The sequence below is a fragment of the Lepidochelys olivacea genome (genome assembly GCF_965140295.1).
Source record: "Lepidochelys olivacea isolate rLepOli2 genome assembly, chromosome: 7".
Lineage (NCBI taxonomy): Eukaryota > Metazoa > Chordata > Testudines > Cheloniidae > Lepidochelys > Lepidochelys olivacea.
This window is the reverse complement of record NC_140417.1, coordinates 46,681,436-46,693,465: the sequence shown is the minus strand read 5'-3', so window position 1 is coordinate 46,693,465 and position 12,030 is coordinate 46,681,436. Positions and strand designations below refer to the sequence as shown.

The window sequence follows — 12,030 nt, the reverse complement described above, 5'->3', positions numbered from 1 at the left end:
GCGAGACATTGATCCAAGACCCCTGCAAGCAGGACGTGAGCAAAAGGAGCAGCAGCACTGTGGGGAAGATCAACCCTTTCAAACCCCCTCCTCTCTCCCTCCCTGTTCTCAGTGCCTTCACTAAGTCACAGCCATAGAGCTCTGAAAATTCACAGCTCTTCTCTCACGGATCCCAGACTCCAAGCCGTCTCCACTGTATCTCCGTGGGCTTCAGGAGGGCTTCCATCCCTTACACCAGGGATGGATCTGGGCCAGAGCTTCATTTTAGATCCTTGAGGCAGATGTGTTAGACCCACCCCAATCTACAGGTTATGTCACCAGCAACAGATGGGCATCATGGAGTCTCCACTCCACCATGAGGACTCTAAGATTTAGGGTTTTGCAGCTAGCACAAGGGCAGAACAAATAGTACAACTCACAGTTGTTAAACACAGTTTCTGCTACAACACAACATCAAGGAAAAGCTAATGAGACCAAAGTAGAGCAATAACAGCATCCAGGAACCTCCAGCACCTGGACACCAGCTCCCCTCAACTACAGCACCTAAGAATCTGCAATACTGGGATATCCCTGCACCCCCTGGGCTGCACCGAATACTTCCCATCTGTGCCACCAGGCTAAGGCACCAGAGAACCACCAACACTTAGCCCCAGCTGCACTGACTCTCCTGGCTTCCTGCCCCCAGAACCCTGCCCTTGCACTAGCTCCAATACAGATCCAGCACTGGCATGCTGCCCCCTGAGATTGAAGTAGGTCCAGGTGCCAGAACAGCCGCTCCCAGTTTTGCCAATTAAGGAGGGGGCAGCACCTGAGGGGAGGAGACCAGGGGACAGACAGACCAGTGAGGAGTCAGGAAGAGGTCTTTGGGGAAGCCACAGAGAAGCTCCCTGCAGGCTGCCCCTGGAAAGAGTGAAAAATTAGCAGGGAGCCTGTGGAGGGGCTGAGGAGCCAGAGCACCATGGCCAGAGAAGAAAGGAGAGGGCTGAAGGTTGACACCAGTAGCTTGAGATGCCTGCTGTAAGCCAGGCCAAGCTGAGAATGCAGCATGGTGAGGAATACTTGAGCCATACTCAAGAGCCGGGGAGCAGCAAGGCATGACAGAGCCGTACCGGAGAGCCGGGGCATGGTGAGGGAGCCGTACTGGAGAGCCAGAGCATGGCAAGAGCGGAGGGAGCTGTACCAGAGAGCCCCGCGGGGCATGGCGAGGGAGAAAATAGCCGTGCCGGAGAGCCGGGACATGGCGAAGGAGCCGTGCCGGAGAGCCGGGACATGGCGAAGGAGCCGTGCCGGAGAGCCGGGGAAAGGAAAGGAACACCAGGGCCCTGTTTGATATACTGTCTGAACTATGGTGTTGGGACTGGTTTTGTTAGGGTTTCTGCACACAGGGCTTTCTTTTTTAATCAATTAACCCCACCACAGCCATTAGTCCTCAGAAGACTGTTTGGACTATTTCTGGGGATCCTGAAGGAGGGAAACTGAGTCACACTGTGCCTTGACTTGCTGCAGGAGGGCGTCTCATGTGGGAGGCGCCTTGTGACAGATGCCATTGCATGACCTCTGCTCTACCTCATCCAGCCACCCTTCCTGCACAGACACTTCTATAACACAGCACAACACCCAGGAATCTGTAACCTAACCCAGGAAAGGACTTTATTCCCCAAATCTATCACAAAGAATAACATGGACCAGCTCCCCGCCCACCCCAATCCCCTCCACAAAGGAATATGTCCATTGAAAATACTCAAGGAGGCTGCAACAGCTGATGCAAGAGTGTCTTTAGAAATGTCAAGCCTGGGACATGGTCTGTCTGGAAACAGGGTGGGAAAGGAGATAGTGGGAACAGGCAGAGCAGGCAGCTGGCTGGATCAGACTTCATCTTTGGAGACGAGGATTTGAGTGACAAGTTGAGAGCTTTTATTCTAAGTGACTTTTAAGGGGACTGGAGTCAGACCGGCAACCCTAGACCCTGAAGTTCTCTACCATGGCACAGGGGCAGCAGTGCTGGCTTCCCTTTGCTGCCTCTGCCAATATGCCTTTCCCCGACCTGGAAGGAGCATTTTGGGCCCTCAGGGAGTTTGGTGTCCACAGCCTTCACTCCTGGCCTCTCTGTTCAAACTGCTATGCAGGAAGCAGAGTTCCAGCAATGATGGTGATTTCAGTGACGGGGACATCTGCTCCCCAAGGTCTGGATGGCATGGCCCCCACTGCATTTCACACAGCCCAGGCAAGCCGCTAAGAAACTTCAAACTCGCATCAGCTGGGAGCACCACTTTTGTTCCAAAAATCACTTGGAAACAGCGCAAGTGCCAAGCGTGTGGCTTACTCAGCTCTCCAAGGACCGGGGTAACAGACGAGCCCATGCGTTGAAGGACAGAATCACAAAACCCTCCCCTTGAGCCCTCACACCTCAGAGGAAAAGCATTTGCTTTATTACAGATCCCAAAAGCTTAACATCCGTTTCAGGAGGACAATTTTACATTGTATATTTCCATTTTCCATGGAATAAAACCACTGTCTGCTCTTTGGTGCCAGTCAATGTGTCTCTGTACAGTGGAGAACCAGGCTGCCTTGAGGAGATGGAGGGATGGAGCAGGGAGACAGGCAAAGGGAGAACATGTGTTACACACACACACACATCCACAGCTCATGCAGAGAGCTCACCACGCATTTATACACATGCAGCCTGGAAGAACATTTCACTGCTCATCAAACAGACTGCACCCCCAGCTCTCTGCTACAGCACACAAGTGGGTGAAAGGCTCCTGGGGAACAGCTCCTAGCTACGCTCCACCTTAGTGTAGCTGTCCTTCTTTATAACACTCGGAACATCTGTCCTTAGAGGAGAAGGGTGCGGGGCTCAATGGGAATCGATGACTGAAATCTCTTGGCTAGAGAGAAAGAAAACAGGACAGATCAGTTCCTCCCAACTAAAGGGGAGGAAGCTGGAAGGACTCTGGTTTATTCTTCACCCTTCTCTTTCTCCAGAGCAGTGGGCTCCTTAGCCCACTTGGCCTTTGTGGTCTCCGGCTCTTCGGCATAGCTCAGGTCAGAAGGCTGCCCTGCCGACCCATCGCCGTTGCCTTCCAGATCCAGCTCCTCGAAGGAGGAGCCGCTGGCCCCTGACTCGCTGTAGCTGTGCTCGCTGCGATTGTCTGCCTCATCCCGCCCGCGGCCAGCTGTGAAGGGGGACAGGATGGAGGTGGCCACTGAAGTCTCTCTGCTGTCGGTCGTGGCCTCCAGGCTGATGGAGCTCGTCTCGCTCAGGGTGTCAGCCCCTTTTGAAGAGAAGAGGAGCAGGTTAACATGGAGGGGAAGGAGAGAGCAAGGCAGAGCTGGTAGAGTGCAGGGCTGAGCACAGCAGCGAAGAAAAGGCTGTTGCTACACCTCTATCCTTGAAGACCTCATTCACCTTGTTGCTCCATTGCCCATCCCCCCACTGAAGAAACTTCCCAGACAGAGATCCCCATCAGTAAGAGATCTGCCAATCAGATTAACCCCAGAAAAACTATGCGACTCCTCTAGTCTTTCCCCCAGGGAGGGGCAGGGCAAAGGAATCATGCGAAAGGAATCAATAACTGTCTCAGTTGCAGAAAACACCAGAGAGTGTACATTGCTATATTATCACCCCACTCGGCTCCATCCCAAACTCCTGGGGACTGGGTGGGAGGTTATGACTGGTATGTGGCTTCCAGAGGCCATCTCCATTGTATTCTGGTGTTTCTATTGTACTCATTCCAGACTGGACCATTAGGAGGACAAAGTAGAGATAAAAGGTTCTAACCCAGCTGAACTGTCCCCTGTGAAGTCCTTCGGCCCATCAACACTCACTATAAAGCACCAAAATATAGAGTGTGCATGGTAGTAACCAGCTACAAAGTCTGGTGCTGATGTTCAAGCTCACCTTCCCAGAGTAGCATTAATTCGCCCACGTTGAACATGCTGGACAAGGTACATTTAACCCTTAGAGTTTCAGGAAGAGACCAGTGACCTGTGATAACTTGTTCTAGTCTCTCTCCTTCACTACATCCTGCTCCAGCCCAAGCTCCATCCCTCCTCCTTCCCTGTTCCAAATGATATCCCCATTCAACGTCCTAGCTTCTCCTATGCCCCCTCCTCCCTACCAGCATCAAGAGTGCCCTTCTGCCTCCTCCCCAGGCAAGCAGAGCCTTCTGCTCTTTAGACTCCTTCATACACAGGCCAGCCTCGGAGCTGAATACTGCTGCCCTGGCTCTAGGCTAGCATGCCCCTGATGTGAGCTCCCTGCCAAATGCAGGTTCCTCAGTGGGACTGAGGCAAGGAAAAGCAGGGCTGGCTGGCATGGACTGGAGGCATCACAGTATAGGACACGCTCCACCTTAGCGAGTTGAGCAGGCCCCTCCCTTCTCTCAGCCACAGACTCCTCACCCTCCTTGGCACAGGACCCTTAACACCTCACCTCTCAGGAAACTGGCCACACTGCAGATGCAGAACACCTCAGGACTATCCCATAAGGGTTAACAGTCGAATTGGGAAGCCCCAAAACCACGCCAGTGCAGAGCCATGAGTAGGCATTCCTAGGAGAACCTGAACTTTAGCCTTTCTTTGAACCACTCTGTGTTTACATCGGCCATCACAATGTTGTATTAACATAGTTGTTTGCATTTCATTTCCCTGGATTTTTTTAAGCCAAAAAGGAAAAGACAACATTGCTGCAGCATTAAGGGCGTGCACCCTTAGATGAGATGCACATGACCCAGAACTGGGGAGAAGCAACAGTTATGCTTTTCCACATGGTAAGCAACAGCCCTGTCTGCAGAGACTGGGCTAGCCCTCCCTGTATCCCCATGGATGCTGTAGTGCAGAGTGAAATGACTGCACCGCAGAGGAACACACCTAAATGCCAGCTGAGACACTGTATGCTGCCTGGGCATGAATGCAAATGTGGAACTTCTCAGAACTTCATCATCTTCAAAATGAGTGAAAGTCACTCTCATTGGATGGCTGGGTGACAAAACAGTGTGAAGAGTGATCTGGATCTCAGGCCTTGTCTACTTGGGGAAACTGACCAGTGTAGCTACTGCAGAATAAGCTAGTCTGGAACAGCTGCCTGTCTGAACACACTAGTCCAGAATAAAAGTGATTTCATAGTTACTCCAGAAGAGCTAAAGCAGGTCAATTTCCCCATATGGACAAGGCCTCAGCCTAGTCCGGAGTAGGCAGGTGCCCACATCACCAAAACCATGGCATTGATTGTTGCTCTTGTTGGAATATCTAAGAGGAGTTAGAATAGCCTCAACACTTCCAACCCTGCAGCATGGACTCTCCAAGGTCCACCCATGACCCAGGCTTTGTAAAATGTCTGCTCCCAAGGACTCATCAAAGGAAAGCATATTTCTATCACCCTCTACTGCCCGGAATGTGTCAGCACAGCTTCCTTCTACTTTCTCACTTCCCTCCCCTAACTGAGGTGATGCAACTGCTTCTTAGATGTCTGTATACTAATGCGAGAAGTAGGGGGAATAAGCAGGAAGAACTGGAAATGCTAATAAATAACACAGCTATGACATAGTTGGCATCACAGAGACTTGGTGAGATAATATGCATGACTGGAATATTGGTATAGAAGGATACAGCTTGCTCAGGAAGGGGGAAAAGGGAGGAGGTGTTGCCTTATATAGTAAAAATGTACACACTTGGACTGAGGTTGAAATAGAAATAAGAGACAGACTTGCTGAAAGTCTCTGGGGAAAGATAAAAGGGGTAAAAGGAAGGGTGATGTCACGGTAGGGGTCTACTACAGACCACCAAACCAGGAAGAAGAGGTGGATGAGGCTTTTTTTAAACTACTAACAAAATCACCCAAATCACAAGCCTTGGTGGTGATGGGGGACTTCGACTACCCAGACATCTGTTGGGAAAATAACACAGCAGGGCACAGATTATCCAACAAGTTCTTAGAATGCATTGGAGACAATTTTTTATTTCAGAAGCTGAAGGAAACTACTGGGGGGAGGCTGTTCTAGATTTGATTTTGACAAATAGGGAGAAACTGGTTGAGAATTTGAAAGGGGAAGGCAACCTGGGCGAAAGTGATCATGAAATGGTAGAGTTCATGATTCTAAAGAATGGTAGGAGAAAGAACATCACAATAAAGACAATGGATTTCAAGAAGGCAGATGTTAGCAAACTCAAAGAGTTGGTAGGTAAAATCCCATGGGAAGCAAGTCTAAAGGGAAAAACAATTGAAGACAGTTGGCAGTTTTTCAAAGAGACATTATTAAGGGCGCAAGACCAAACTATCCCACTGCGTAGGAAAGATAAGAAGTATGACAAGAGACCACCCTGGATTGGCTTAACCAGGAGGTCTTCAATGATCTAACACTCAAAAAAGAGTTCTACAAAAAGTGGAAACTGTCGAATTACAAAGGATGAATATAAACAAATAACACAAGTATGTAGGGACAAAATTAGAAAAGCCAAGGCACAAAATGAGATCAAACTAGCTAGGGACATAAAAGGAAACAAGAAAACATTCAACAAATACATTAGAAGCAAGAGGAAGACCAAGGACAGAGTAGGCCCATTACTCAGTGAGGGGGAAAGACAATAACAGAAAATGTGGAAAAGGCAGAGGTGCTTAATGATTTCTTTGTTTCGGTTTTTACCAAGAAGATTGGTGGCAATTGGATGTCTAACATAGTGAATGCCAGTGAAAATGAGGTAGGATCATTGTCTAAAATAGGGAAAGAACAAGTCAAATATTACTTAGACAAGTTAGAGGTCTTCAAGTCACCAGGGCCTGATGAAATGCATCCCAGAATACTCAAGGAGCTGACTGAGGAGATATCTGAGCCATTAGCAATTATCTTTGAAATGTCATGGAAGACGGGAGACATTCCAGAAGACTGGAAAAGGGCAAATATAGTGCCCATCTATAAAAAGGGAAGTAAGGACAACCTGGGGAATTACAGACCAGCCAGCTTAACTTCTATACCCGGAAAGATAATGGAGCAAATAATTAAGCAATCAATTTGCAAACACCTAGAAAATAATAAGGTGATAAATAATAATTAGCATGGATTTGTCACGAACAAATCGCGTCAAACCAACCTGATAACTTTCTTTGACAGGGTAACAAGCCTTGTAGATGGGGGGGGGGGGAAGTGGTAGATGTGGTATATCTTGCTTTAATAAGGCTTTTGATACTGTCTCTCATGACCTTCTCGTAAACAAATTAGGGAAATATAACCTAGATGGAGCTATTATAAATTGGGTGCATAACCTGTTGGAAAATTGTTCCCAGAGAGTAGTTATCAGTGGTTCACAGTCATGCTGGAAGGGCATAATGAGTGGGGTCCCGCAGGGATCGGTTCTGTGTCCAGTTCAATATCTCCATCAGTGATTTAGATAATGGTATAGAGAGTACACTTATAAAGTTTGCGGACGATACCAAGCTGGGAGGGGTTGCAAGTGCTTTGGAGGATAGGATTAAAATTCAAAATGATCTGGACAAACTGGAGAAATGGTCTGAAGTAAATAGGATGAAATTCAATAAGGACAAATACAAAGTACTCCACTTAGGAAGGAACAATCAATTGCACACATACAAAATGGGAAATGACTGCCTAGGAAGGAGTACTGCGGAAAGGGATCTGGGGGTCATAGTGGACCACAAGCTAAATATGAGTCAACAGTGTAATGCTGTTGCAAAAATAGCAAACATCATTCTGGGATGTATTAGCAGGAGTATTGTAAGCAAGACACGAGAAGTAATTCTTCCACTCTACTCCGCACTGATTAGGCCTCAACTGGAGTATTGTGTCCAGTTCTGGGCACCATATTTCAGGAAATATGTGGAGAAGTTGGAGAAAGTCCAGAGAAGAGCAACAAAAATGATTAAAAGTCTAGAAAACATGACCTCTGAGGGAAGATTGAAAAAATTGGGTTTGTTTAGTCTGGAGAAGAGAAGACTGAGAGGGGACATGATAGCAGTTTTCAAGTACATAAAAGTTTGTTACAAGGAGGAGGGAGAAAAACTGTTCTTCTTAACCTCTGAGGCTAGGACAAGAAGCAATGGGCTTAAATTGCAGCAAGGGTAGTTTAGGTTGAACATTAGGAAAAACTTCCTAACTGTCAGAGTGGTTAAACACTGGAATAAATTGCCTATGGAGGTTGTGGAATCTCCATCATTGGGGATTTTTAAGAGCAGGTTCGACAAACACCTGCCAGGGATGGTCTAGAGAATATTTAGAGAATGCAGGGGACTGGACTAGATGACCTCTCAAGGTCCCTTCCAGTTCTATGATTCTTCAGCTGACTGGTCAGAGGTCTAGTCTTTGAAGCAGCAGATTACAACCAATCAAAAGCACCATAGTTGGCACTGCTATCTAAGGCACTCTGCAAGCTTTAGTTAAACCTCGCAATATCCCGGGGGGTGGGGTGGGGTGTGTGGAGGCACCAAGCGGGGAAATGACTTGCCCAGGACCCCAGAGTAAGTCAGTGGCAGAGCTGGGAGTGGAGTCCAGGCTACCTGGCACCCACTGCTCTGGTTCCGCCACAAGACCTTGCTTCTCCCACAAGCTGTTCTTGATGCCCCATCTGTGTGACCAGCTGACAAGCCTGGTGCGTGCCAGGTCACTAACTGATGCAGCTGGGCACTGCACAGAGTGTGGAAATATACCCGTCACTATACTCTGAGCACGGGGTGAGGCTGGCCAGTCCTCAGGACACGGTGTATTGGCCTGAGTGTGTGTGCCCCACTGCCCTTGACTGGAGGGAATTTGCCTGGCTAAGCTACTGACGCTGCTCCTTGGGCTCTGTTCCCAGAGGTGGGAAGCCCTGTGCTTGGCTCCTCACGTCACATAGGTCATCTGTGGATCTTGACTGATCTTCTAGGGGAGGCCAGCTGTGCAGCTGGTGTTCAGGGTTGGTTTGAAAGACTGGCACAGGAGGTCACTTCTTCCTTCTCGAAACACGGCTTGAACACCTTAGTGAAATGAACAGTGATCTCACTGAAATCCCTAGCATTCATCCATGCAGCTGCTGCTAGATCTGTCATGGGCTGCCCACACAGCCCTGCCAACGCCCCTCAATCTCACTGCAGCCTCTCCCACCCCAGCTATTCAACCCTAGGGCCCCCCAAGCCAGAAATCTTGGCGGCGCAGACTTAGGCTCCTGTGAGGTGGCAGTAATTCTGAGTTACTGGGTTTGGCAGCTCACTTCTCCCTCTCTCCCCCTCCAGCTTGCACAAAGAGACGCTGCTGTAGGAACAGAAAGCTCCCACCTGCCCTGGAGCCGTGAGCACTTTCAAAGGCTCCGTTCGTTCCTGGGATGCATATCCGCATTAGGTCCGGCTCCCCGCACTTCCACTAAAGCAGGCTCCCTCCTCTCCCCCGTGCAGGGGACAGCGCCATTTGTATTTCGGTAACCCAGTGTGCCTAATGCTCTCCCCGTCTCTGGGCAGTCCAAAGAGGACAATAACGGTTTCATGGTACTGCTGCCCTCTCCTTTCGCTCCAGTTCTCTAAGTGCAGGCCCTTTCAGCCATGGCGCCGCCCTTGGAGAAGAATCCTGCGCGTGCAAATCCACGGGGCACTGTGATGCCTGCCCCAGATGGCGTCCTGCCCCCATATCAGGATGCTATGCCTTGCCATACAGAAGGGGCAAAAAGGGAAGGTATAAAGGGATAGATCAGGTGTGTGGGGGGGCACTGCATGACTTCTAGTATTCTAGAGGTTTCAGAGTAGCAGCCGTGTTAGTCTGTATTCGCAAAAAGAAAAGGAGGACTTGTGGCACCTTAGAGACTAACCAATTTATTAGTATTCTAGAGCACATCCGTTAGTGCAGACAGACGTGGGGAGAGTTTTGGGGGGCAGCTGGGGGCATACTCATACTACAGTCTACTTACTCATCCGGGCCTTGATGCCCATTGCTGGCAGCAATAATTATATACAACAAAACTATGTTTAAAATCTATTGTTAAGGTGACAAAGTCACGTGCTTAAGAGCTGGGAAATAGGAAAGTGTCAGAGTGCCCTCCTTGTGTTGACTTTATGATAGTCTTTAATCACACAATTACATACTCTTTTCCTGCAGGACCTCACCTCCTTTGTTGCAGGTGTTGGAAGGTGTGTAGTGAATGAGGCAGGGGACGGTATCTCAAACTGGGTACCTAACCATCGAGGCACCCCAAATTAGGGGGCATGTCTACAAATTCTAGCCTCAGTCTCTGTGCCTCATTTTCCCAGCTATAAAGGTATGGGGGGCGGGATGATAATCATACTTTTCTATCACACACGAGTCGGGAAAATAAATTCATTAATGTTTGCAAGGCCCTCAGATATTAGAGTGCTGAGCTCCAGAGAGAAGCCCATGAGAAATGAATAATCACAGATTGTATGTGGATGGTGTGTAAGAAGGAAGGTAAAGGGTCACTCGTTGCATGAGGAGGGTAAAAAGAAACTGGGATCCTGTGGAAAAAATAGAATGTGATCATGTAAGTAAAGACTGTAGTATATGCACAAGGGGCAGAGTTAAGGGTACATGGGCAACCTTAGTTCTGGCAATTCCCTATTTTTGAGTGCTTGATTTTGTAACCTTAACATTCTTTTAACACAGTTTTGTTGAATGCTATTTTTTACACACACACCCCCACACACCCATTCCAGAATGTACCAATATGTATATTAGTTTGAGGGGATCTCAGGGCAAAAGCTCAGCGTATATAGAGTAAATGTGAAAGTTATAAAAGCAAAGATTGGGTAAAATTGACAACTCTGCCATGTGTCTGGGTCAAGTGGGCTGCTCTCTGCTGGTCCGCTCCTATCAGCATCCACAGCCAGACACAGTCCCACATCCTCTTCTCCCCCTCCAACTCTGCAGCCATGAACCTGCTCAGCCCATCCTGCTGCAGTCACCTAAGAACCCCCAGCCATTTCCCCAGCTAACACTTCCCCCATGACGCCAAGCTAGAAGCATGAGGGCTCTGGCACCAGGAGCAGGAAGAGACATGGATCCTTAAAGAGTCTCCCCAGCCTGGGCCGCTTTCTCTGTATTGAGCAGGCACTGTCGATGCTTGATCAATTAAACGAATGGACTCAGAGATCATGGCTTGGTCTGGGGCCACCTGAGGGGCTCGGAGAAATTCAGCCCCTCTCACAGGCCCAATGAGTCTGGACAATGCTCCCCTTTTGTTTCCTTCCTTCAGCTCCACCCACGCCAAGTTCCTCTGGCAGCAGGGAGACGGGAGACCATGCAACCCCCACTCTATGCTGCTCCTTTGGTCAATTGAGGGGGATGATGTCCTGGGTCACTGGCAAACGGCTAGGTATGTCATGCCACCTGAACTGCCAGAGAGCTGTGGGCTGGGCTGTGCACAGGATACGCCACCACCCAGGGTTCATTACACCCTCCTCTTTTGACTAAGCATAAAGTTTCCTATTCCCCGTTACTCCTCCCAGTGGGGCTCACGGGACAGCTCTGGCCCCTTCCCAGCACAGATTGCCACTGTTTGCTGGATTCGCGAGCACTCAGCTTGGAGCAAGGCTGGGAATCCAAACAAGGAGGCTGCCCATGAGCCCTCAGAGATTTTCAAAATCTTGGTCCTGACTTTTAGCTTAAAACCCCAGAAAAATCTGCAGTAAAATCTCGGGGGTGAGCACACGCCTGCCTCTGAGCCCTGCGGGCATGGCTTGACACAGGGCACAAAAGAGAAGAAGTGCAGCAGGCTCTAAGTAGAGTCCATATTAAAAAACAACAACAACAACCCTGTGCAACTGGCAGATTCAGTTTAGGACAGGAATAACAGGGGGGCTGTATGTCAGGATAGAGTGGCACTGGCAGAGATGCGTGGGGAGCCCAGAACCGGAGCAGTGGGCAGTCCAAAGGCAGAGCTGAGTGGCAGGGGCAGAGCTGTGGGGGGAGCCCGGGATCGGAGCAGCAGGCAGACGAAGGGCAGGGCCTAGGGCCACTGGCAGAGCTGTGTGGGGAGTCCAGGACTGGACCAGCGAGGCTGAGGGTGCAGCGTTCAGGTCAAGACTGCAGTGCATTGACA

At 49.3% G+C, this 12,030-nt stretch overlaps 1 protein-coding gene across 1 annotated transcript in view; it reads right to left on the bottom strand.

Moving 5' to 3' along the window:
- Nucleotides 1-2,407: 2,407 nt before the first annotated feature.
- The window catches only part of TEX264 (testis expressed 264, ER-phagy receptor), a 126,977-nt gene continuing 117,354 nt past the window's right edge, over nt 2,408-12,030 (bottom strand). The window contains exon 6 of the mRNA XM_084633564.1: nt 2,408-3,275. Coding sequence (XP_084489690.1) covers nt 2,959-3,275 — 317 coding nt within the window. The 3' untranslated portion in view covers nt 2,408-2,958. The remainder of the gene's footprint in view (nt 3,276-12,030) is intronic.